Source organism: Peromyscus leucopus, chromosome 20 (genome assembly GCF_004664715.2).
Source record: "Peromyscus leucopus breed LL Stock chromosome 20, UCI_PerLeu_2.1, whole genome shotgun sequence".
NCBI lineage: Eukaryota > Metazoa > Chordata > Mammalia > Rodentia > Cricetidae > Peromyscus > Peromyscus leucopus.
This window is the reverse complement of record NC_051080.1, coordinates 64,352,908-64,375,295: the sequence shown is the minus strand read 5'-3', so window position 1 is coordinate 64,375,295 and position 22,388 is coordinate 64,352,908. Positions and strand designations below refer to the sequence as shown.

Below are 22,388 nucleotides of genomic sequence, written 5' to 3'. Positions count from 1 at the left end.
TATTCCCATGATACCTCAGCCTGCTGAAGGAAGTAGACACCTGGACCAGCCCACCCTTCAGTGACCTATGAATTGAATAAGTGTATTGGGTGTCTTTTCAGCCCCTCTGAGTTTATGAATTATGCATTTTCCTGGTTTCTGTTAGGACCCACTTTAGCCTTTCAGCCTGAAGCCTAGTGTTGTTAATCAGAAACCTAAACAACAAGCATCGTATGCCAAAGACCTGCGGGAAGGGGAGTTCGCAACTCAGATTTTTGTAATTGTGATCATGTTTTAAAGGCATGACAGGAAGACGCTGGATAAAGCAGCTTGTTATACTTTAAAATGGATGACTTGTATAATAATGCAATTTATAGCTCAATAAAACTGTTTATAAAGAGAAGGGCAGGATGGGATAGCACGTGCTTGCAATCCCAGCATTGTGTACACCCAGTACTTAGGAGGCTGAGGCAAAGGAACAGTACATTCAAAACCAGCCTGTGCTACACAGTCATTGAAGGCCAGCCTGAGCTACATAGTAAAATCTTGTCTTAAAAAGAAGAGAAAAAGGTATTGGGCAGCGGTGGCACACACCTTTAATCCCAGCACTGGGGAGGCAGAGGCAGGCGGATCTACATGGTGAGCCAGCCTGGGCTACATGGTGAGACCCTGTCTGAAAAAGAGAGAAGGGGTTGAGGGCTGGAGAAGATGGGGAGGATGGTGGAAATCGAAGGAAGAAGCCACAGCAGCTTGGAATCGATGCTCTGCAGCTTGCAAAATGCGGGCATTGTGTGGCACAGTGATGCCAGCCATCTCCCTCCCGGGTCAGCACTTTTGTTGAAAGTGATACTGTCACGGGCTGCGTCGCTCTTAAAGAGTATAGTGTTCTGTATCCAGTTATAATGGAAGGCCCTGTTAGGGGATTCAGAAGAAGCGCATGCCCCCATCCCTGCCTTCCACATGGAGGTGATGATGTTTTTACTCAAAGAGTTTCTGTGCTTGTGGTTCTCAACCTGTGGGTTGCATCCCCTTTGGGATCAAATGACCCTTTCCCAGGGGTTGCATATCAGATATTTACAATTCATAACAGCAAAATTACAGTTACGAAGTAGCAAGAAAATAATTTTATGGGTTGGGGGTCACCACAACATGAGGAACCGTATTAAAGGGTCACAGCACTAGGAAGGTTGAGAACCACTGTTGTATGAACTTTTTTTTTTTTTTTTTGGATGATTTTATTGTTTTGTTTTGTCTGGGATGCATCTGTGTTGGTGTGTTTTATAAACCAGTGAGTTATTTGTGGAAGGATAGCTGCTACATCCCTTTTCTCTTCCTTTACAGTTACTGCAGCAAGGAGGTATACAATAAGGAGAATCTTTTCAACAGCCTCAACTATGATGTTGCAGCCAAGAAGAGAAAGAAAGACATACTGAACAGCAAAACCAAAACTCAGTGTAAGTCATTTGTTTTGAACATAAAAAGAAAGGTGTCTGAGGACATAGCTCAGTTGGTAGAGTGCCTGCCTAGGAGGCACAGAGTCCTGGGTTCAATCCCTTAGTACTGCATAATTAGGCATAGTGACCCTGGATGAAGGCCATCCCAGTAGGATGATGATGATGGCCTTGAACTTTTTTTTTTTTTTTTTTTTTTTCTCGAGACAGGGTTTCTCTGTTTAGCTTTGCACCTTTCCTGGAACTCACTCTGTAGCCCAGGCTGGCCTGAAACTCACAGAGATCCGCTGGGATTAAAGGCGTGTGCCACCACCGCCTGGCTTGGGAGATTCTTGTGAATGGTTCTTTTTTTTTTTTTTTTTAAAGATTTATTTATTTATTATGTATACAGTGTTCTGTCTGCACACACCCCTGCAGGCCAGAAGAGGGCACCAGATCTCACTACAGATGGTTGTGAGCCACCATGTGGTTGCTGGGAATTGAACTCAGGACCTTTGGAAGAACAAGCAGTGCTCTTAACCTCTGAGCCATCTCTCCAGCCCCGTGAATGGTTCTTGAAAAACAAATTAGCGCCTCTCCTATTAGACGGCTGCCTTCTGTGTCACTAACTGAGGTTTCTGGGGCCTTTGCGTCCACAATCGCTGCTTTGCGTTCCACAGGCGCAATTATGGCATTCTTTACTGTTCAAAAGCCCTTGCTGGCTGCGTGCATCCCTGCTTGGCCCTTGTGTGTGACCTGGGTGAGATAGTTACAGTGCGGGGATACAGCTGAATCCATTCCCATGGGGCTCTGCTTCTCACCTGTGGTTTGAGGCTTTGGAAACAGAGGATGTAGGATGTAGCTCAGTGCTTGCCTCACAGGTGGGAAGTCCTGGATTCGTCCTCAGGACCAAATGGACTGGGAATCATGGTTCTTGGAAGGTAGAAGAGTTTGAGGTCAGTGTAGGATGCATAGACTTTGTCTCAAAATGAAAAAGAAAGGGGGGGATGGAAGAAGAAAATAGGTCCATCTCTCTTGCACAAATCTTATTCACATGGTCTAGATACTTAGATGTTGGCAGAAGATACAAGGTTGTACTAAAACTGAGTATTTTCATCCTCTCAGACTGTCGGTCAAGTCTTTTTTGTCAAAACATTTTAAACTCTGGAATAAATAAAAAAAATGAGTCATGTTTAAAATCTGAACATACTGTTCAGATATGTTTCTTTTTCGTTTTTGGCCTCTGTAGATTTCCATCAAGAAAAATGGATCTATGTTCACAAAGGAAGTACTAAAGAGGTAAGCACACATCTACTCACTGAAGCACTGTGCTTAGTAATGCTCTACCTTCCTGGGAGAGCATTGAGCAAAAACAGTCCTTTACATCTAACAGGAGCCAGGAGGGTAACAACTTTCTGTCAGAGAGAGAGGGGCGGGGGGAGAGGGGGGAGGAGCGATCGAGCAAGCTAAGCTCTCTTCAGGTATTGGCTTGGTTAGGGGTTAGGTTTGAGAGGACTAATAATTAAATCTGGCAAGTGTTTTCAGTGTCTGCTCTTTGTACTCTAGATAGGTTCAGGTCCTTATGCTAGCCATCTTCTGTGGCGCTTGATAAAAGGAGCAATTTGCTGACTGGAACATGAGGTAATAGGATAGAGTGACAGCATCCGGTTTCTTTCAGGGACCTTGGAAAACACCTCATTTCTCTATGGCATCAGACCCAGAGAGGGTGGAGCAGGGACAGACCCAAGTCACCCAGGAACTTAGGACAGAATGAGATGATAGGCCAGAACTCTGTATTCCCAATTCTCTGTGTGTCCATACTAAAAGTTCAAAACTTGTTTTCTTCCTTACAAAGCAGAGCATCAGCAGTGGGTGCAGGGTGGTGCCACCGTGGAGGCAGGGAGAACTGATCTCTTCCCATGAGTGTGTGGCAGACACTATCACAGCCCCAAATAGCATATATTCAGTTCCCAGTAATGCACTGTACATTAGTACTCCCAGATAGTGCATGCAGAAAACTAGGGTGGTACTAGTCATGAAAAGGGATAGTCCACAGATTAGCCTCCAATTGTAGAGGTGGGCTGCACCACCCATCTGTGTCCCCTGGGATTCCGATACAGAGAGGAAGACAAAAGCCAGTCCTCTTAGACGGGCAGCCAGGGGGTCCAGCGGAGTCCAGTGGGGTGTACTGGAAAACAGCCTGTACATGGCAGGAGTAATGTGTGCCTCTGTCACACTCCATGCAGCGCCATGGATACTGCACTTTGGGGGAAGCTTTCAACAGACTGGACTTCTCGACCGCCATCCTGGATTCCAGAAGATTCAACTACGTAGTAAGGGTGAGTCTCAAACGCCCATGCTAATCCAGACTCTTGAATTAGATTATTAACATTCAAGTTATCTGGCCGGGCAATGGTGGCGCACTCCCAGCATGCGGGAGGCAGAGGCAGGCAGATCTCTTGAGTTCCAGGCCACCCTGGTCTACAGAGCGAGTTCCAGGACAGCCAGGGCCACACACAGAAATCCTATCTTGGAAAAAAAAATTTTTCATGTTGTCCTAATTTCAAATGAAATACAGAGAGACAGACACAGACAGAGAGAATGAGAATGAGATTTTCATGGCCCTGAGGATTCAGGGTGAACAGAAGATAACTCTCCTCAGTATCTCTTCCCCAGTCCCCAGTACTTGAGGGTCTAGATGGTAACTGTGTTGTTGTCTCTGAGATGGACCCCCCCCCTCAGACATGGAGTGCCATAATTCCTCAGTGACTCTGTTAGTCAGTCACCCCAAGTGAAAATTCACTCCTGGTCCTGTCCACCAACCCCCAATCCCGATGGGAGCATGAAGCAGGCAGCAACAGCCGTGAAGGGGGAAAAGCCCCAAATTAAGCTTGTGTGGAAGCCTTCTGATTGTTCTCGCTCTTCTGCTTCAGCTGGCCCTGGGTCACATCAAGGCCTGCTTCACTCAGGCCACAAAGACCTCAGTGTGGCCTTCCCACGCCTCCCACCCCACACTGAGTCTCCATTTACCTAAGTCTGACACCGCCATTGGGGTCTGAAGCTTGCTATATATTAAACCCTATTTTGAAAAAAAAAATTAATGAATACTAGCCAAGTATTAATAATGCAGGAGGTAGCACAGTGAGTCTAACATGACTTTGAAGCTATTTGAGTTTGTTTGGTTGACGGTTCTACGAACACGCACGTCGTGGTACATTCTGTGTTGATGGCTCACCCTGGGGAAGAAGCAGCTGTTTAGGTTTGGGGCTCTGAAGTTGGAGGGAATTTCCACCTGTGGGTGTTACTTGGTGAAGCGTTTGTTTTCTTTTTCTGGGTCGTCCGGCTTCTCGGTGCCCATCACACAGTCAGATGACCGCAGAAGCTCGGCCAGGGTGGTGACATTCAAGCCCCCTTGAGGCCTGGTTCATTCACCTGTCATCTGGGGAGATACAGGCTGGCTGTGCAGAATGACCTGGCAAAAGCCCAGGCCTTCAAGCCGCAGGTTGGAAGGCCTGGGCTGAGCCCATGACGCATGAGCAGTTCCGTCCACTCTCTGGCCGAGCCCTTCTCCAGTCCAAGAGGGATAAAAATAAGAGCCCTTCTTGGGTAAAATGTTCCTGTCACTCAGCGTGAGTCTGCTGTTTAGGAGAGGTCACCTAGTCCTCACAATGCCTGCAAACTAGTCTGGCTGGTTGGAATTAGTCCCGGGGAGATCTGGAAACTTCTGTGGCTAAGAATATGAATAGTTTCCATCAACTGTGTCAGAGGACACACTCAGATCTGATTACATGTTACAAATCGATCATCAAAATCATCTGGTTTTAGATGGCGTTCCTTCCAGCCAGTTGTCTTTTCAGAAGAAATAAAGTAGAGGGCCCAGATTATAACACAGCCGCATACGTTTTCACCTTGAATCTTTGCAGTGGTCCTATGAAATGTAGGTGCTTGGATTATTTCCGTGTAAACAAACGGTGAGGCCTGGTGACTGACTTGTCTGAGGTCACAGGACTATGGGAGGAACAAAATGCAGACTTGAAAACTGGATATCCTTCAGAGCTCATGCTGTGTCTGCTTCCCTGGGTTCTTTGTAAGCAGGGGCTTAACATAATGTCCTGAAGTCGGGGCCCACCGGATTTCCTCTTCCGTAAGAGGGGTGTCCCTGGTTACAAAGGGAAGGTGTGGAAACATGGTGACGTTTTTTACACATGGGTGAACTCTGCAGATGAGAGCCAGTGATGCAGACTTAGCCACTAATACTTAATACTAATTAATATTAATTACTAATATTATCAGTGGATTGATTCTATTCAATATTAAATTGAATAATTATGTTGATTAATATAATTGATGTGTTAAGTTGGTTATTAATATTGATTAATTAAGGGTTGCCTGCTCACCAGAACTACTGTTGAGTCCCCATAAAAGAGGGTTGGAGGTCGGTGGCTAGGAATAGCAGCTGACTGCCGGACACCAAGGCCAGAGAATGCAGCCTATCTCAGCACCGGTTGCAATTAAGCACTTGAGAAGCCAGCAGGTATAGGCTACCTGCCCCAAGAGCTTCTGAATTAACTCATTGCAAGCTGTGTGCAGTTATTGGCATTTTTAAAATATCTGCTAGGGAAATCCCAGTGAGCTTTAGAGTCTGCAGACTAATTCCGGAATTTATTTAGGGCCCAAATGTTGTGTTTTGCATAATGAACTTTTAAACAAGATAAAACTCTGATTATGACTTCTGGAGTGTGTACTGTGGGCCATCTGCAATGCATGATGGGAAGAGAGGAGCCCCTCCCATTTTCCAGCTGGAAGTCTAAACCGTAATTGATCTGATACCTTCCATAGATCAATTGCTTTGATCCTCTAAACTGTGGAGCTGTGGGAATTGTACCTGAATCAAGGTATCTCTGTGAGAATGGAAAAATGCAGTGTGAAAATAAAGATACAGGATGTGGGAAATGTTACGTAAGTTTCAGTGATTTACATACGTACAGCCATCTTTTTTGAGTGATTGAGATGGGGAGTCTGGGTTTGCAGATGAGATCCAAGTAAGGATTTGCCTGTTGCAGTGGGGACTTCTGAGGTGCTGAGCATGGCTGACCATTTTTTTAAAAATGCCTCTGCAGTGAGGCTTGATGATCGCAAACACCAACATTTACCCAAACGACCCCGCTCTTCAGTGAGTCCCTCAAGGAGGCTGCATTATCAGGGGCCAGCGAGAGGACTCACCAGGTAAAGACATTCGCCACACAAACCTGGCAACTGGAATTCAGTTCCCTGGGCCCACATGATGGAAGGACAGACTGACTCTATGATTGTCCTTTGATCTCTGTATGTACAGTGTAGTAAGCATGTACCATGTGAGTATACACACACATACACACACACACACACACACCACAACACACCATACACACACACACAACAATAACACATCCACACACACACACACACACACACATCCACACCATACCATACACACATACACACACCATAATACATACACACACAGACACCATACCATACATACACACCACACACACACACACACACACACACACACCACACCACACCAACCATACACACACACACACACACACACACACACACACACACACCGCACAATAAATAAATGTTTTTAAAAAACTTTCTTTAAAGAAATGAGAGAGACCCTCCTCAAAGCTAGATGGAAGGAGAGAAAAGTCCTGTGCCCTCCATATACTTGCTGTGACGTGCACACACACACATTACATACACACAAAAGAAAAATATTTTTAAAACAAGATTTTTTTTTTATATATGATAAACTGGAACTATCTCCAAGACAGTCCATTATTCAAGCAGAGAAAAAAACTGCATTATTGGGATAAAATAGAATTAAGTTAAAACTCTATAGTACCAATAAAAAATGGCCAAGGTATGGCCCATGGTAGAGCACTTGCTTAGTATGTGTTATACCCTGGGTATTCTAGCCCCAGCACTGAAAAAAAATTTTTCTGGGGTTGGGGATTTAGCTCAGTGGTACAGCGCTTGCCTAGCAAGCGCAAGGCCCTGGGTTTGATCCTCAGCTCAAAAAAAAAAAATTCTGTATACACATATGTATGTGTATATATTCTTATTTATGTGAGGTGAATAAGTGAGAATGATAGAAAATAAATAGACATGAAACTGCCTTAAGGTCTACATGAGGCAACCTCCTCAGGCCAGTCTGGTCTCCCACTGTGTTCGTATGTACCACAAGCCAAGAACGATTTGTATATTTTTCAAATATTAAAGTTTTTCAAAAAGTTTAATTTTTCAAAAATTAAAGAAGTATAATAATTAATAAGCCATTAAAATCATGCACAACCCAAACATCAGTGTCCGTGCAGTTTTCCTGGGGCCCAGATATGCACGCCTATTACATAGCATCTGTGGCTCTTTCTGTGCTAAGTGGAAATCGGATTCAGGGTTGAGTGACAGTTCTTGGAGCCTGCAAGCCTGAAACATTTACTATCCTCTAAAATTTTTCTAACCTCTGCTGTACCACCTACTTCGTGATTTGTGAAATATGTTGGTGATTGGGAAAATACATACTGCAGTTATCTGAGCTGTATCACCATAATACAGAGTTTCAAAGTGCCTGATAGGTCCCAGCGTGTAGAGAAGGTAACCATTGAAGAGTAGGTAGATAGCATAGAGGAGGTAGCCTGTTAAGTCTCAGGAGGTGGGAGCGTTGTGAGCAACTTATCTGATAAAGACTACCAGGAAAGGGTAAGTGGAGCTGGAATAGGTCTTTTTTTTTTAATATATTTATTTATTGTGTGAGGTGTGTGTGTGCACGTGTATTCATACAGAATACATGTGCGGATGAGAGGACAACTTCTGGGAACTGGTTCTCTCCTAATACCATGTGTGTTCTAGGGATTGAATTTCGACCTTGCTCAGGCTTGGCAGAGAGCTCCTCTACCCACTGAACCATCTCAGTTGATCTTTTTCTTTTTTCTTTTCTTTTCTTTTCTTTTTTTTTGAGTTGAGGACCGAACCCAGGGCCTTGCGCTTGCTAGGCAAGCACTCTACCCCTGAGCTAAATCCCCAACCCCATCTCGGTTGTTTTTGTTCTGTTTCGTTTTGTAGACAGAATCTCATGCAACTGTGGCAACCTCGACTCACTTTATAGAGCTGACAATGACCTTTAACCTTTGATCCTCCTGGGTCCATCTCCTGGAACAGGTCTTAAGGAGCAATAAAACTCAGGGAGACTAGAGAAGGCAGGCAGGGCTCATGTCTATTCAGAGATCATTACAGAATATTCAGTCTGGGTGAAAGTAGCTGAGTGTACTTCAGCCTTCAGGATCAGGGGAGAATGTTGCCATGCACAGTTTTCACGTGATCCTGGGCAAACTTCTGTCATGGTAGTGATGGTCATGGACATCCCCAGCTCTCTCAAAGATGTAGTGAACGGCAAATGAGATCATGTGAGGATCATTCGTGAACGGGTGAATGTTGGTGATGATGGCTCCGTTAGCTATGGCTACACAGGAAGTAGACTTAAGAAGAGTCTTCCAGTTCAAGGCTTCTTTATGTGACGTCGTCTGGTAGACAGGAGGGATCCAAGGGGAAGAAAAAAGTAGAGAACGAAAGAAAAGCGTTATTTTTAATAAGTCATATTTGTGACAGCTTTGGACATTAAATCGGTTACCGGCTATCTCTTTGCAATTCACTGGTCCTAACCCTGTGCATTTACTTCTATGAAAGAGGTCAGGCTGTTCAGTGGGCAGATGTGATAAACCGTTTTGAAGATGAGAAAGCAAATGTCCGGGAATTGAGTGATTTGTACAAGGTTGCATAGCCAAGAAGAGACACAGGGGATCTAAACCTGTCCTGTCCTTGGTGTTCTGCACCATATGCTCAGATGGAGAAATGCAGAATGGAGTCTCAGTGTGTGTGTGATAGAGATATGTGTGCTGTGTGCATGAGAGTGCAGGCCTGCACCTGCTGCAATGCATGCATGAAGGTCACAGGACAGCTTCTGGGCATCAATTCTCTCCTTCCAATGTGGGTTCCAGAGACTGAAGCCAGGTCATCGGGCTTGTGTGCGGCGAGCATCTTTACCTGTTACACCATTGTGCTGCCCGCTGCCCGCTGCCGCCACCACCGCTGCCGCCGCCGCCTTTTCTATCACATAACTGTTTGCATGCACGTGGACACACACTCACAGGAAAGGCCACGATGCCCAGAAAGCTCTGACCATCATTCTCAGTTCTTCCATGGGATGTGAAAGGAGACCAGCCACCTGGCAACTAGGGCTGCAATTACCAACCCAGGAAGTCCATGCAGAACTACTTCCTGATTGGGGTAAACTGGCCCCTGTGTGCTGGTGGGGCAGGAAAGGACAGAGAAAGCCTATAGCCCTACTCTGTGTCCCTCTGCAGCAAAGAACATCACAACCTCGAGGCACATTCTTTTTTTACCACACTACCACCCCAAGTCTATTTGAATATTTCTACAAGTTGCTGCATTCCTACAACCCCTAAAGAGCATTTTCCAAAAACATGTTTTAGTTTAAGCTGATAGGTGGTTTGGCAAACCAAAGACCAAATAAGTCCCAATGAGTCAAATTTAAACCCAGTACTGAAATTAGGGCATACTGATGCCAAGCCCCAGTGGGTTGTGATATGTATGCATAATAGCCTGGCTCTTCATGCAGGTTCCGCAGCCACAGTAACCTTGGATTAATTTGGCGCTTCACATACTTGGTGGCCTTCCTGGGATGGAGGGTGGCCTCAGCCACCAGGGGCTTAAAACTAGTGGTGTCTGAAATAGAAGAAAGGAAGCCAGCAACAATTCACAGCGGCAGTGGCATGGCCCTATCTTGAAATGACTCTCAGAAATTATTTGAATTGCCATGTTTCCATATTTTTCTAACTGACTTTTCTTGTCCCACTTTGGAAATGACTGAGTCAAAAACATGCTTTTTTGTATGAGGCCTCAGAATCTAAATACATACTAACATAGATCTTAGAAATACGTTTTTTTGTTTGTTTGTTTGTTTGTTTGTTTTTTATTGAAATCCACCTTGGATTCTAGGCTGAGTCAGAACTAATTACAGAGTGGACAGGTGAACTGAGTTTTAAGTATGAGTTTAGTGCTCATCCAAGAAGGGTGCTTATGAAGGTACTGATACTATACTGTGATGTAAAACTCAAAGGCCTCCTGATTCTGTGAAAGTTCTCCAGTGTCAAGGAGGAAAGAGTTGACATCATCCTGCTGCTATATCCTGACCATAGCAAATTGCTTCATGTAAATACTCTTGGAGCCCTAAATTGTACTCAGCCCATGTACCGGTGTGCCTGAGACACTTGAGAGTTGCATGGGCCCTACCCTCTGCTGCTGGGTATTTTGGCCCTAACATCAAAGCTCAACTACTTCAGCAATCGGTTGGGTTTGGAGCATTGAATATGGCTTCTTGAACAAAAAGCAGAACCTGAGATGCTTTCTTCCTGGTTGGCCAGGATTTGGCCAGATGGAGAGGTGGATAGAAGGCTTGTGGTAATAAATTGTATGTGTGTATAAACCTGGAAATGGAAAGGGACAGAACTGAAGAGGAGTGACAATGGGTTAAAAGTGAGGACAATCGAGAATCACAGGGAAGGACTGGGGCATGCTGGGGCAGATGAGGCCACGCTGGAAGAGCTGGGGAGCTCAGTTTAAACAATGTCACTGAGGAAGACATGGTTGCTCGGATCTCTACAACAGGAGTCAGGGACCCTTTGTAAGTTCCAGAGTAACTGGGATAGATGAAAGATGGAGAGACAAGTTTCTCTTGGCTGAGAATACAATTAATTCATATAAACTTGGCCCTCCTCGTTATTTTAACTCTCTTAGCTCAAGAGCTGTTTCGCTTGCAAATAATATTTACCCGATCTTGACACGCCTGGAGATTATTAATGTGGCTGAAATTTTTCCTCTTACAACCTGCCAGTGTTCAAGCTCAAAGTCAGGACAGAACTTTCCAGGTTTGTGATATGTATTATCCATTGAATAAATAAGGATCTTGGAAGTACATATACTCAGTACAGGCCAAGCTGCTGCCTAATGTAACTGAAGGCTTATTGTAAATGACACCACCTTCCAGTGGACACCCAGCATGGGTACTGAGCACGTGAGGCATAGGTTAAGCTTCTCGAGGCTGGAGCTCTTCTTTGCCTTTGATCATGCCAGCAGATTTTCCAAGCAAGTTATGGAAAGCCTCTTCCTAGGAGATGGAAGAACTTGGACACAAATCTGATATTGTTTGTTTGAGACAGGTTCTCTGTGTTAACCAGGCTGACCTTGAACTCACAGAGATCCAAATGTTTCTGCTTCCCAAGTGCTGGGATTAAAGTCATGTACCACCACACCCAGCCAAGACACAGATATATTCTTATAGAGTATTAACAATATCCCTCGTGAGCTAGAATATACATGGTCAACCTCCATTCTGGTTTGACCTTTGAAATTGACAGGAAGGGAAGCTGCTATTTTTACCAATACTTCTGAAGGTTTGATTATCAGCGTCCCTGTGGAGGTCAGGCTGCCTGCCCTTCAGGGAGTGTTTGAGATGATTTTTTCCTGATAGGTAACTTCCTCCTAAGCACCCTGTGCCACTCCTGGATCCCCACTCTGATACCATAGGAAGTCCAGCCTCAAAGTTCAGGCAATCTAGAGTCATGTCATGGGACTGCCGTGAAGTGTCTTCTCCCAAGCAGCAGGGCATTCGGGTCACCTGTTTCCCGGTCCCTTGCAGAAATAATGTGCAGATTCCCAAAGACAGATGTATATAAACCAAGTCTGTGTGGAGCCACCAGCCTGTCCTACCAAGGGGTGAGCTAGTAAACCAGCTTCTGTCTAGGGTTTGGAGGCAGAGCGTCTTCTGATCGGACAGGCAGCAGGTGTGTGAAGGCCGGTGAAGCTGTGCAGAAAGGAAAAGTGAGGGATCAGGAGTCGGGTGACAAGGGAGATTGGCTCTCTGAGCTCGATCCAGGCGACGTTTGGACGACGACGATGACGACCTGAGGGATGAGTTGGAGCCAAGCATGTAGCGATGTGGCAGAGACAGAGACCCACAGATGGGGCTGAACTTAACCTGTCCGACGAAAGCAGTTGGACTGTAGAGGAGGGACAGAAGGAATTTGGGGCCACCATGCAAAGGAGGTTGGAGGACAGGAAGTTGATCCAGGAGGACCTTGTCAGGTGTGAAGAGGTGTTTGGGGATTTTCCAAAATGCAGAGGGAAGCCATTTTGAGTGGGGAAAAGACATGATCTTTTTTTTATTTTTTATTTTAAAATATTAGTACTGGTCTGGCAAGACAGTCCAGCTGGTAAAGGCACTTGCCAACAAGCCTGATGACCTGAATTCAGTTTCAGGGCCCATAGAAAGGTGAAAGTGCAGGACCAAACCAACTCCCACAGGTGGCTTTTTTGACACCCATTTGTAGTATTCTTTAATGTCCAGTCACATGCAGTGGTGTACACACACACACACACACACACACACACACACACACACACACACACATATTGATGCTAATACATTTAAATATAAGTCCTATGCTAGGATGAATTGCAGAAGAAACCTATTTTTGAGTAAAGGATCATGGGAGGGAAATTACTTTTGCCCAGTGGCTCTCCAAACATCGCGTCAAACTGTGGTTGATACACACTCTGAGATTTGCTATGCTACACAGCTTTGCTTGCAACTAGATTTTTCTCTAACTCATCGTCTCTCAAACTAGCATGAGTTGAGGCTGAATGGCAGGATGTGGTTTGGGCATGTGGTGGCCACCCCCTCCCTCCAGTAGCAAAGCTTCATATTCTCTCTCTCTCTCTCTCTCTCTCTCTCTCTCTCTCTCTCTCTCTCTCTCTCTCTCTCTCTCTCTCTCTCTCTCCACAGTGAGTCCTTACACACAGTGGCAGATCCCCCACACTGCCCACTCACAATGACACCATGGCATTCCGGGGCAGCCTACAGCTTGATTCCCTGTTCCTCTTCACCTTCTACCTCACTTTCAACACAGCCACAAATTACTGGCACCTGAGCTAAAATTTGCCCGGCAGAAAACAGCTACTTCCAAATGAGACATTTTCCTCTACTCCCCACTTCTCTTGTGGCTAAGGGCAAAAGATCCAATTGGCTCGACCGTCTTGGTAAACAAATTACTGGATACAAACCTACTCTCTTGGGCAAATGGCTCTTAACAACAAAAATGATAGATTCATCACCATCATTGTTAACATCACATGACACTACCTGCTGGTTCTTGGCAGTGGAATTGTATGGATATAAGAGGTTAACCCAAAGCCTTTGCCTCTTTCTAAATGTGTTAGAATATTTTCTGGGCATTCTTTCACCTCGGCATGGAAGCTGATCACCAATCAGAGCACACTGTTGATATAAAATTTCCAGATTCTTTCCCCACACAATAACAAGTCATGATATTGCTACAATTGTTAGAATACAATTTGGTCAAATTGTTGATTATCCTTCACAGTGGGAGTCCTGAATGCTACAGAAAGACATGCTTTCTGTTAGACATATCTGGACTCAAGTATTGGCTCCCCAATTTACTGTTGCTACTTGACAGCTCTGAGCCTTAGTGTCCTCGTTTGTCAAATTGGGAACTTAACCTCTTTGTCATTGAAAACTGAGACCATAGAGGTGAACTGTGTCGTGCCATCTCTGCACGTAACTATCCATTGTTGTTAGCAAAATATGACTTCATGGCCGGAGCATCTCTGCAAGTCATGAACTGTATCATTAGAGAGCTGTTAAATGCATCACAAACAATAAAGATGCAGTGGAATATTGAAATCTGAAAGCATTTAGTTGACGGTGCGTGCAGTTGAAACACAAAATCTTTAAATGAGCTGTACTTTGCCCTAGTAGTTCCCTCCTTTCTGCCTGGCAATAATTTTTAGCTAGCTGTCTTTTCTGTATTATGATGAAAAGCTGGTGATAATAAGCTACTAAGTATATTCTCCTGGCACATGGTGAGTGCTTGGTGAACTAGTTTGATCTTCACAACAATTCTAAAGTAGCTGCTGTCATTATACAAAACAGTTTGACTCTGAGACCTTCACTTATAATCTCTATGATGGTACCAGAAGTAACCCCAGAACTACATCTGGCTGTCCACTGATTTTTGTAAATAAAGTTTTATTGATACACACATGGTGCACATTGATTTACATATTGTCTGTGGTTGCTTTTGTGTTACAGTTGCAGGGCATTTTTAGTGTAAAGACGGAATGACCCCCCAACCTTAAAACTTACTGTTTGGGGGCTGGCTGGATGTGAGGGTGCATGACTTTAATCCCAGCATTCAGGAGGCAGAAGCACGTAGATTGTTGTGAGTTCAAGGCCAGCCAGGGCTGTTACACAGAGAAACTCTGTCTAAAAATCCAAAAGCAAGCAAGCAAGCAAGAAAGAAAGAAAGAAAGAAAGAAAGAAAAAAAGAGAGAGATAGAGAGAGAGAGAGAGAGAGATCGAAGTTACTACTTGGCCCTTTACAAAAGTTTGCTCCTCCAGCTGCCAACCTTAAACTTCCTTAAGAGACTGGAATTGGGGAGAAGAATAATTTTGTTAGTGGCAATAGCACTTTGTGTTTGGTACTCAGAGTAAGTTTTTGTTTTTATCTCACTTGATTCTCCTAACCATCTTGTAGGGAGTCTTTTGTTGTTGTTTTGTTTTGTGTTTCCCATAGGTAGTCTTTTTTATTGGCCTTAAGAATACAGAAACGGGCTGGATGACTAAACGATAAGCTCCATGCGTCTGGGGAAGCGTGGGTTTTGTCGTCATCCTCCGTCGTCTGCCTCAGCGCTAGGACAGAGTGGACACACACAGGGGTTCTTGCTACATGAAGGACAGTTGGAAAGGTCACCCCGACAGAGACTCTGCTTCTCCTGTTCCAGGGCTCCACAGCTGCCTAGTAATGACAGCAGGGACTTTCTCTGCAGTTAGGGTGAGAGAAGAGTCGACATGTCACCCTGCTGTCCGTTGACAGGATTTGCTCCTCGACCCCTCTCCCTCCTCAGTTAAGGAAGATGATATCATCCAGCCCAAAGAGCTTTCTGCTTCCCCTAAATGTACAGTCTGCAGAGGTGTCTTAGATACACAGTCAGGGCCTGCTGCAGAGGGCTTTTTATTTATTTATTTGTTTATTTTTCCTTGTGATGGGTGCCTTTTTAGATAAGGTTAATACTGACGCTCTTGGGAGCTGGTGGTCACATGGCACCCACGTTTTGGATGCATTTCTGGCTGATCGCAGGCTGCCCCCTGCCTCACCTCCTACCCAAAGCTGAGTCACAGTGCTCAGCCGCCTGCCCTGCAGGAGCAGGCTCCAGGCTCCAAGCTTGTGTTTTCTTTCATCTTTGCTGTATGCTGGTCATGTGAGGCTCTGGGTATTAATAAACCCCAGCCTGGCTTTCTACAGCCTGCTGCTCAGGGAGAAAATGAAAGGTTTGTGTTCCTCTTTCCACCGTCACGTGCCGATTGGTGGCTGAACTAAACCAGACGGGCACAGAGGGCTGTGGTCACTGTGGATGGACAGAGCGTCCCCCGTCCCCCCGTCCCGTCCCGTCCCCCCCCCCCCGGTGTGTCTTGATGCCTTGACTGTGAGTGTCACTCTTGTCAGCCCCTGACTTCCAAGTTTAGGTCTCTAGCACTAAGCACAACACAGCAGCGTCATCTCCTCCTCCTCCTCCTCCTCCTCCTCCTCCTCCTCCTCGTCATCATCAAGAGCCCCTGCACACGCCAAAGACACCAAACCCAGCAGGAAGACATTTGAGATTTAAAACTTTTTTCCCCCAATTTAAAGTAAAATTATGTTCAAGGAACTAGTTCTATGTGTGGTTTGACAGGGTCCCCAGGTGACAAAATGTTTAACTAAGAACCTGGGTCACGGAGGTGCCCTGAACCACCCAGGATGTGGGTCCAAAGTTCATCCTCCTCTGCATTCCAGCTTTTATTTTCATTTCTTGTGTTCTCGTGTTGTCTTTGTTTTTGCAGTGCAGATTTTTGGGTTTTACTTTGTTTCTTCCCTCTGCCTTGATTCCCGCATCCAAGTACATTGATGAAATCGGATGGGGGCCTGGGCCGATGAAATGCTCTCAGAAAGCTTCCTAGGGCTGGGATGGAGCTCGGTTGGTAGCTGCTTGCCTGGCATGCACAAAGGCCAGAGTTTTAATTCCCAACATCTCATAAATCAAGCATGGCGGGATGAGCCAGTTACCCCAGGTAGAATACGGAGGATCAGAAGTTCAAGGTAATCCTTAGCTAGGTAGTAAGTTTGAAGTTAGCCTGGACTATGTGAGACCCTGCCAAAAGCCAAAAAAGGAAAAAAAAGCAGACTGAAAATTTTGTTTCAGCTCAAAGGAGAGCCTGTTTAATTTTGTGATGGGAGACAGTCAAGGTTCCATTGAGAAAGTTTTTCTAGGGGTAAAGCAGTCCACAAAGTGAGGGGGTCTTAGTTTTCTTTTTTTCTTTCTTTTGCTTCTTAGAATTAGCATATATTAATTACACATAAGAATTAATTATGATATTCTCATATATGTAAATGATGTGTTTTGATCATACTCACTTCTATTACCTCTCTTGTGTCTCTCTCTTATTGGGGGTCTTAGTTTTCTAAGGCCACATTACTAAGCCTGAGTCTGTGTTGTGTTTCTCGGGGACTTTATTTGTCCTGTTTCTGATGAAATGGGTTGTTTTGACTTTATAGCAACCTTTGGTGTGATGGTTCTTTGAAACATACAGTGTGTCCTCTCACTTTCCTAAGTGGGGAAAATACAGCTGAGTCCTCTCAAGGGTTGTGAGATAGCTCATAAAGTCTTTGTTAAATTTTTTATTCCATTTATTTATTGCGTGTGTGCACACACATGTGCACGCCTGTGTATGGGTCAGAGAACAACGTACAGTTCTCTCCTTCTGTTGTGTGCCTTGGAGATCAAGTTCAGGCCATCAGGCTTGACAGCAAGTGTCTTTACCTGTTAAGCCTTCTCCCTGGCCCTGGTGATACTCTTGAGCCTTACCTGATTCATCTGAGAAGTGGGTTGAACTAGGTGACCTCCAAGACCCCTTGCCATTTTAATTTTCAACAACAGAATCTTTGGGGGTTTTGTTTGGTTGGTTAGTTCGGTTTGGTTTTTCTTTTTTCTTTCTTTCTTTTTTTTTTTTTTTTTGGTTTGTTTGTTTGTTTGTTTGTTTGTTTTTCGAGACAGAGTTTCTCTGTAGCTTTGTGCCTTTCCTGGACTCACTCTGTAGCCCAGGTTGGCCTCGAACTCACAAAGATCCGCCTGCCTCTGCCTCCCGAGTTCTGAGATTAAAGGTGTGTGCCACCACCACTCGGCTCGGTTTAGTTTTTCAAGACAGGATTTTTCTGTGTAGCCCTGGCTGTTCGGGAACTCACTATAACTCTAGTATCAGGGGTTCTGATGTCCTCTTGCGGCCTCCAGAGGCACCAGGCACACACATAATACACTTACACACATTTAGGCAAAACACTCAGATATATAAAATAAAATTTTAAATCAGACTCCATCAAAGCTAACAGATACAAGGGTTCTCCTTTGAGTCTCCGGGAAGAAATAGATAGACACACTCTACACCCATCTTTCTATTAAAAAAAAAAAAAAAAGGTAAATGCAGCAAAGGAGTCTAATCAGGCAGGTTTATTGAACAAGAAAAAGCAGACAATGTCTAGAAGAGAATCATCCCTTCCTTGGGACAAGCACATGGTCACCAAACACGAGCTTCGCGGTGCCCTGAGAACAGTGGGTGCCAGTGGGCGAAAGTTCATGTCGGGGCAGAACAGTTCCCCCTGGGGGGGACTGTGCAAAGTTCCTGTGCTCACAGGTCATGAGAGGTTCTGTTCCCTCCGGAATACTGTCAGCTCTCCTTTCCAAAGAGAACCAAATAAAATGGATTAGCCCTGGCGGAAGCCCAAACCCTTTATATATAAAAGAAAAAAAAGCAGCTAAATATTCAGCCCGACTCCTAGTTTTGAATTACCAGCATTTGTCTTTCACTTGGAGCATCTGCTTTTTATTGCCGGGTGGCCTTGCCTGCCATTTATCTCTCTCTCCCTCTCCCGTCAGTCTGTATCTGCACGTCATGTGACTCAAAAGTGAAGATTAGAGGAGAAAAATATCCCTGTATTCTAAGCCTGGCAACTTCTATTTTTATCCACAGCTGTTGGAACTGATAGCAAAGTCACAGCTCACGTCCCTGAGTGGCATCGCCCAAAAGAACTTCATGAACATCTTGGAAAAAGTAGTGCTGAAAGGTGAGCTTCCCCGACCCTCTCCCAACCCTTTTCAGAGGCATGGGAATAGGCAGGTGGATTTTCTCATCAAGTAGCATGTCACTAGATTGAAAGTAATGTGAGTGGATGGGAATGAATAATGTCAGCTGAATTCCAGGGGTACCAGCTTCCAGCTCAGCCCTTGGCAAAGAACAAGACCACTGCCCTCTGGCCCTCTCTTTAGGGTCATCTGTTTGCCTTTCTTTAAGTTTGACTGGCTCCTCCACGAGGACATGTACCCTAGCCTTCACCATGGAGCTTCTGTATTCCTAGGAGACGGAGCTATGTACAAGGCAGAATTGAGGCATAGACTGTTTGAACCAGCAAGGACCTTAGACCTCTGGCTCAACCGAGTCATTTCACACATGGGGGAACTGATGCATATGAGAAATGATCATCTGCCTATGATCGTCAAGAGATTAGCCCAGTCGGGGTTAGAACCCAACCTTCCGAACCCCAAAACTGCAGTCTTCCACTGACCACCTAAACATATGTCAGTGCCTGAACAAAAAAGCCGCTTTCTGATCAGGAGGACCCTTGGCACTGGTGTGGCAAAGGAAACAGAGCTCCCCAGAAACCCAAGGGAAGAGAACAAAGAGGGACCTAGATAACGGAAACTCGACCCATAAGCTGAGACTAGAAAAAACACTAGTGAGAGGCAGTGCCCAGTAATAGGGGCAGGCAGTGAAGAAGAAAACACCACTTGTAACGTGCATGGTTTCCATAACATTGACTTCATTTTCCTTCTTTCCACTCAAGTCCTTGAAGACCAGCAAAACATAAGACTCATCAGGGAACTTCTGCAGACCCTCTACACATCCTTGTGCACACTGGTCCAGAGAGTTGGCAAGTCCGTGCTGGTGGGCAACATTAACATGTGGGTGTATCGGATGGAGACCATTCTGCACTGGCAGCAGCAGCTGAGCAGCATCCAGATCACCAGGGTAGGTGCAAGCCGCACTCATCCCGCCACGGTGTCCTCCACTCAGGACACTGAGCAGAACTCCAGGGCATAAAGTCCACTCTGGTGATGCAGGAGCTGGTCGCTTCCGATTGGACATCTCATCCTCTGTGCTGGAGGGTGGAAGGTGGTAGGAGGGGCATCCTGATAAAGGGGGTGGGGTGGGGAGAAGAACTTGGCAAAACAGGTGGAAGGAATGTGAAAGGTGACAGCCTGCTGAAGCTTCATGCAAAAAACAAACAAACAAACAAACAAACAAACAAACAAACACGGGAACATAGCTATGGGGGAGGGATGCTGGCTGTCCGCTGACGTCTTCAGTGACGCCTGGGGGTGCTCTCCGCTCATTTCCTCAAAAAGAATGAGCTGCTTGGGGATTGGGAACGCCGCCTTCAGCACAATAGAACCCAGAAGACAGTGGCTTGGAGAACTGGTACCACCAGCCTTTTAGAATTTCAGTCCCATTTAATGGTAGTGATGACAAAGGACACCTTTGAACCACGCCTGAGCATGCATGTCACGAAAATGATAACTAAGCAAGACTCATCCAAAGCCTGTGGATTACCAACCAGCATATGGCTTCATGGATCAGACATTTCTTTGGGCTTTCAGAATACACACTCCCTGTTGGCTCCCATCCTCTTAACGGTGAGGGGGGAGACGAAGGCACACACGGAACCGTGTGAATGTTGCTGGAGTAATCTCTCAGGGCTCACTAACAGACAGGCACACTCAGGAAACTCACACAACACTTGGCTACTTATCTAATCACACACTGGGCTGGTTAAGTGGCTTCCGGGACCCACACCGTTTGGAACTGCACCATGTATCAGGTGAAGGTGACAAGCAGAAAGCCCCGTGACAAAGCCGCCAGACAATTACCTTGCTCTGCGACGTTTCCAAAAAGCACATTCTTTCTTTACAGTGAATTTTTTTTGTTTTGTTTTGTTTTGTTTCCGGCACCTTGGTTTCTTAAATTCTGCAGCAGAAGGAGTAATTAGAATCCTCTAGTTCCATGGCATCCTTGAAGTTACTTAGGCTATAACCCCACCCCTCCACCCCCATTCCCCGTACACACCCACATGCTCATGTACTTGCACACACATGCACGTGCCTGCAAACACACGCATGCAGAGAGCTGAGCAGAGCCCAAATGTAGGTCATCTTTCAGAAATTATCCCCATTGTTGGATGGTTTTAAGAAAATTAAGCATTTATTATGAACAGTATAGTTTTAATAATTTTATCCAGTCTCATCTCTGAATTAGAGACATAGCTTAACAATGTACATTTAGAACCAGAATTCCGTTCTTCTCTCACAGAAAGCTCACGTAGACCTGCTACCTGATTTCCAGCATTCTCTATGGCCTGGACTGAATACTTCCTGTCTTATTCCTCAGAGAAAATTCCCAGCCAGTGATAGAAACAAACAAGGCTCATTTGTTCCAAGGACATCTTTCTTCTAGCAACTTTGGAGCATTCATTTAACTGGTCATGCTTGCCCTGAGCTGTGTTCCCTCTGACCACCTCAAATGAGTGTGTCTCCTACCCCGATCTCCCAATCCTTGCACTTCTGTGACCTTACTTCCTTAAAACCCCCCTTAGTTGGCCCCCAGACACTCTTGAAAGGCAGCCACTGTAATTATTATTAGCCTACACAGCAATCAGGCTAAAGTCAGAAGCTGGGACGAATGAGCCCTAAAATGGCAAAGCATGCTTAATATTGGTGGTTTCCAAACTTTTTCCCATCTGGTTTTTTTCCAATTATTTATATACTCATCAATCAAACTTTTTTTTTTAAGATTTATTTATTTATTATGTATACAGTGTTGTCTGTATATATGCTTGCAGGCTAGAAGGGGGCAACAGATCTCATTATAGATGGTTGTGAGCCACCATGTGGTTGCTGGGAATTGAACCTGGGTCCTCTGGAAGAGCAGCCAGTACTCTTAACCGCTGAGCCATCTCTCCAGCCATCAATCAAACTTTTTAATCCAATGAAATCCTCTGCAGAAGAGAGCCAACCCTGAAGCTCATCTCCCTCTCACATCTGCTTGAGGTACTCCAGTAGAACCCCACACTTCTCTACGCACTACCTCAGGGCCTTGTGACTCACAGTCTTCCTGCTTCATCCCATCTCTCTTAAAAAAAAAAAGATTTACTTATTTTTATGTGTATTGGTATTTTTGCCTGCATGTATGTCTGTGTGAGGGTGTCAGATCCCCTGGAACTGAAGTTACAGACCGTTGTGAGCTGCTATGTGGGTGCTAGGAATTGAACCAGGTCCTCTGAGAGCAGCCAGTGCTCTTGACCACCTGCTGAGCCATATCTCCAGCCCCTCATCCCATCTCTCACAACCCCTAACGCACAGTCTTCTTCAGATCCGTTCTGACTGGCTGAAAGGATCTTGGGCACAAACACATCTGTCTCCATCCACTGCTCTATAATCTCCAGAGGAAAAGACATTGTCATCTTCTCCTCTATATCTGGCACAAGCAGTCAGTAGATTTTGCTTGAAGAGATGAATGTTCATTTGAAGAGACAGCTCCCCACCAACCTGCCTGCGGAAGGACATGTTCAGGGTTCCGGAGAGCATGATTGGAGAATAGTGTCCTAGGTTATGGATGACAGTGATAAGTTACCAACTGCAAGATTCAGACAGTTACTCAGTCTCCCCATGCTTTGCTTTCCTCATTTGGAAAAC

General features: G+C 45.2%; 1 protein-coding gene across 1 annotated transcript in view; it reads left to right on the top strand.

The window, feature by feature from the left end:
- Positions 1–22,388, top strand: part of Fbxo32 (F-box protein 32) — a 43,378-nt gene that overhangs the window by 9,063 nt on the left and 11,927 nt on the right. Inside the window, exons 2-6 of the mRNA XM_028871885.2 lie at positions 1,321–1,433; positions 2,659–2,708; positions 3,656–3,748; positions 18,613–18,706; positions 19,484–19,668. Of these exons, the coding sequence (XP_028727718.1) occupies positions 1,321–1,433; positions 2,659–2,708; positions 3,656–3,748; positions 18,613–18,706; positions 19,484–19,668 (535 nt within the window). The remainder of the gene's footprint in view (positions 1–1,320; positions 1,434–2,658; positions 2,709–3,655; positions 3,749–18,612; positions 18,707–19,483; positions 19,669–22,388) is intronic.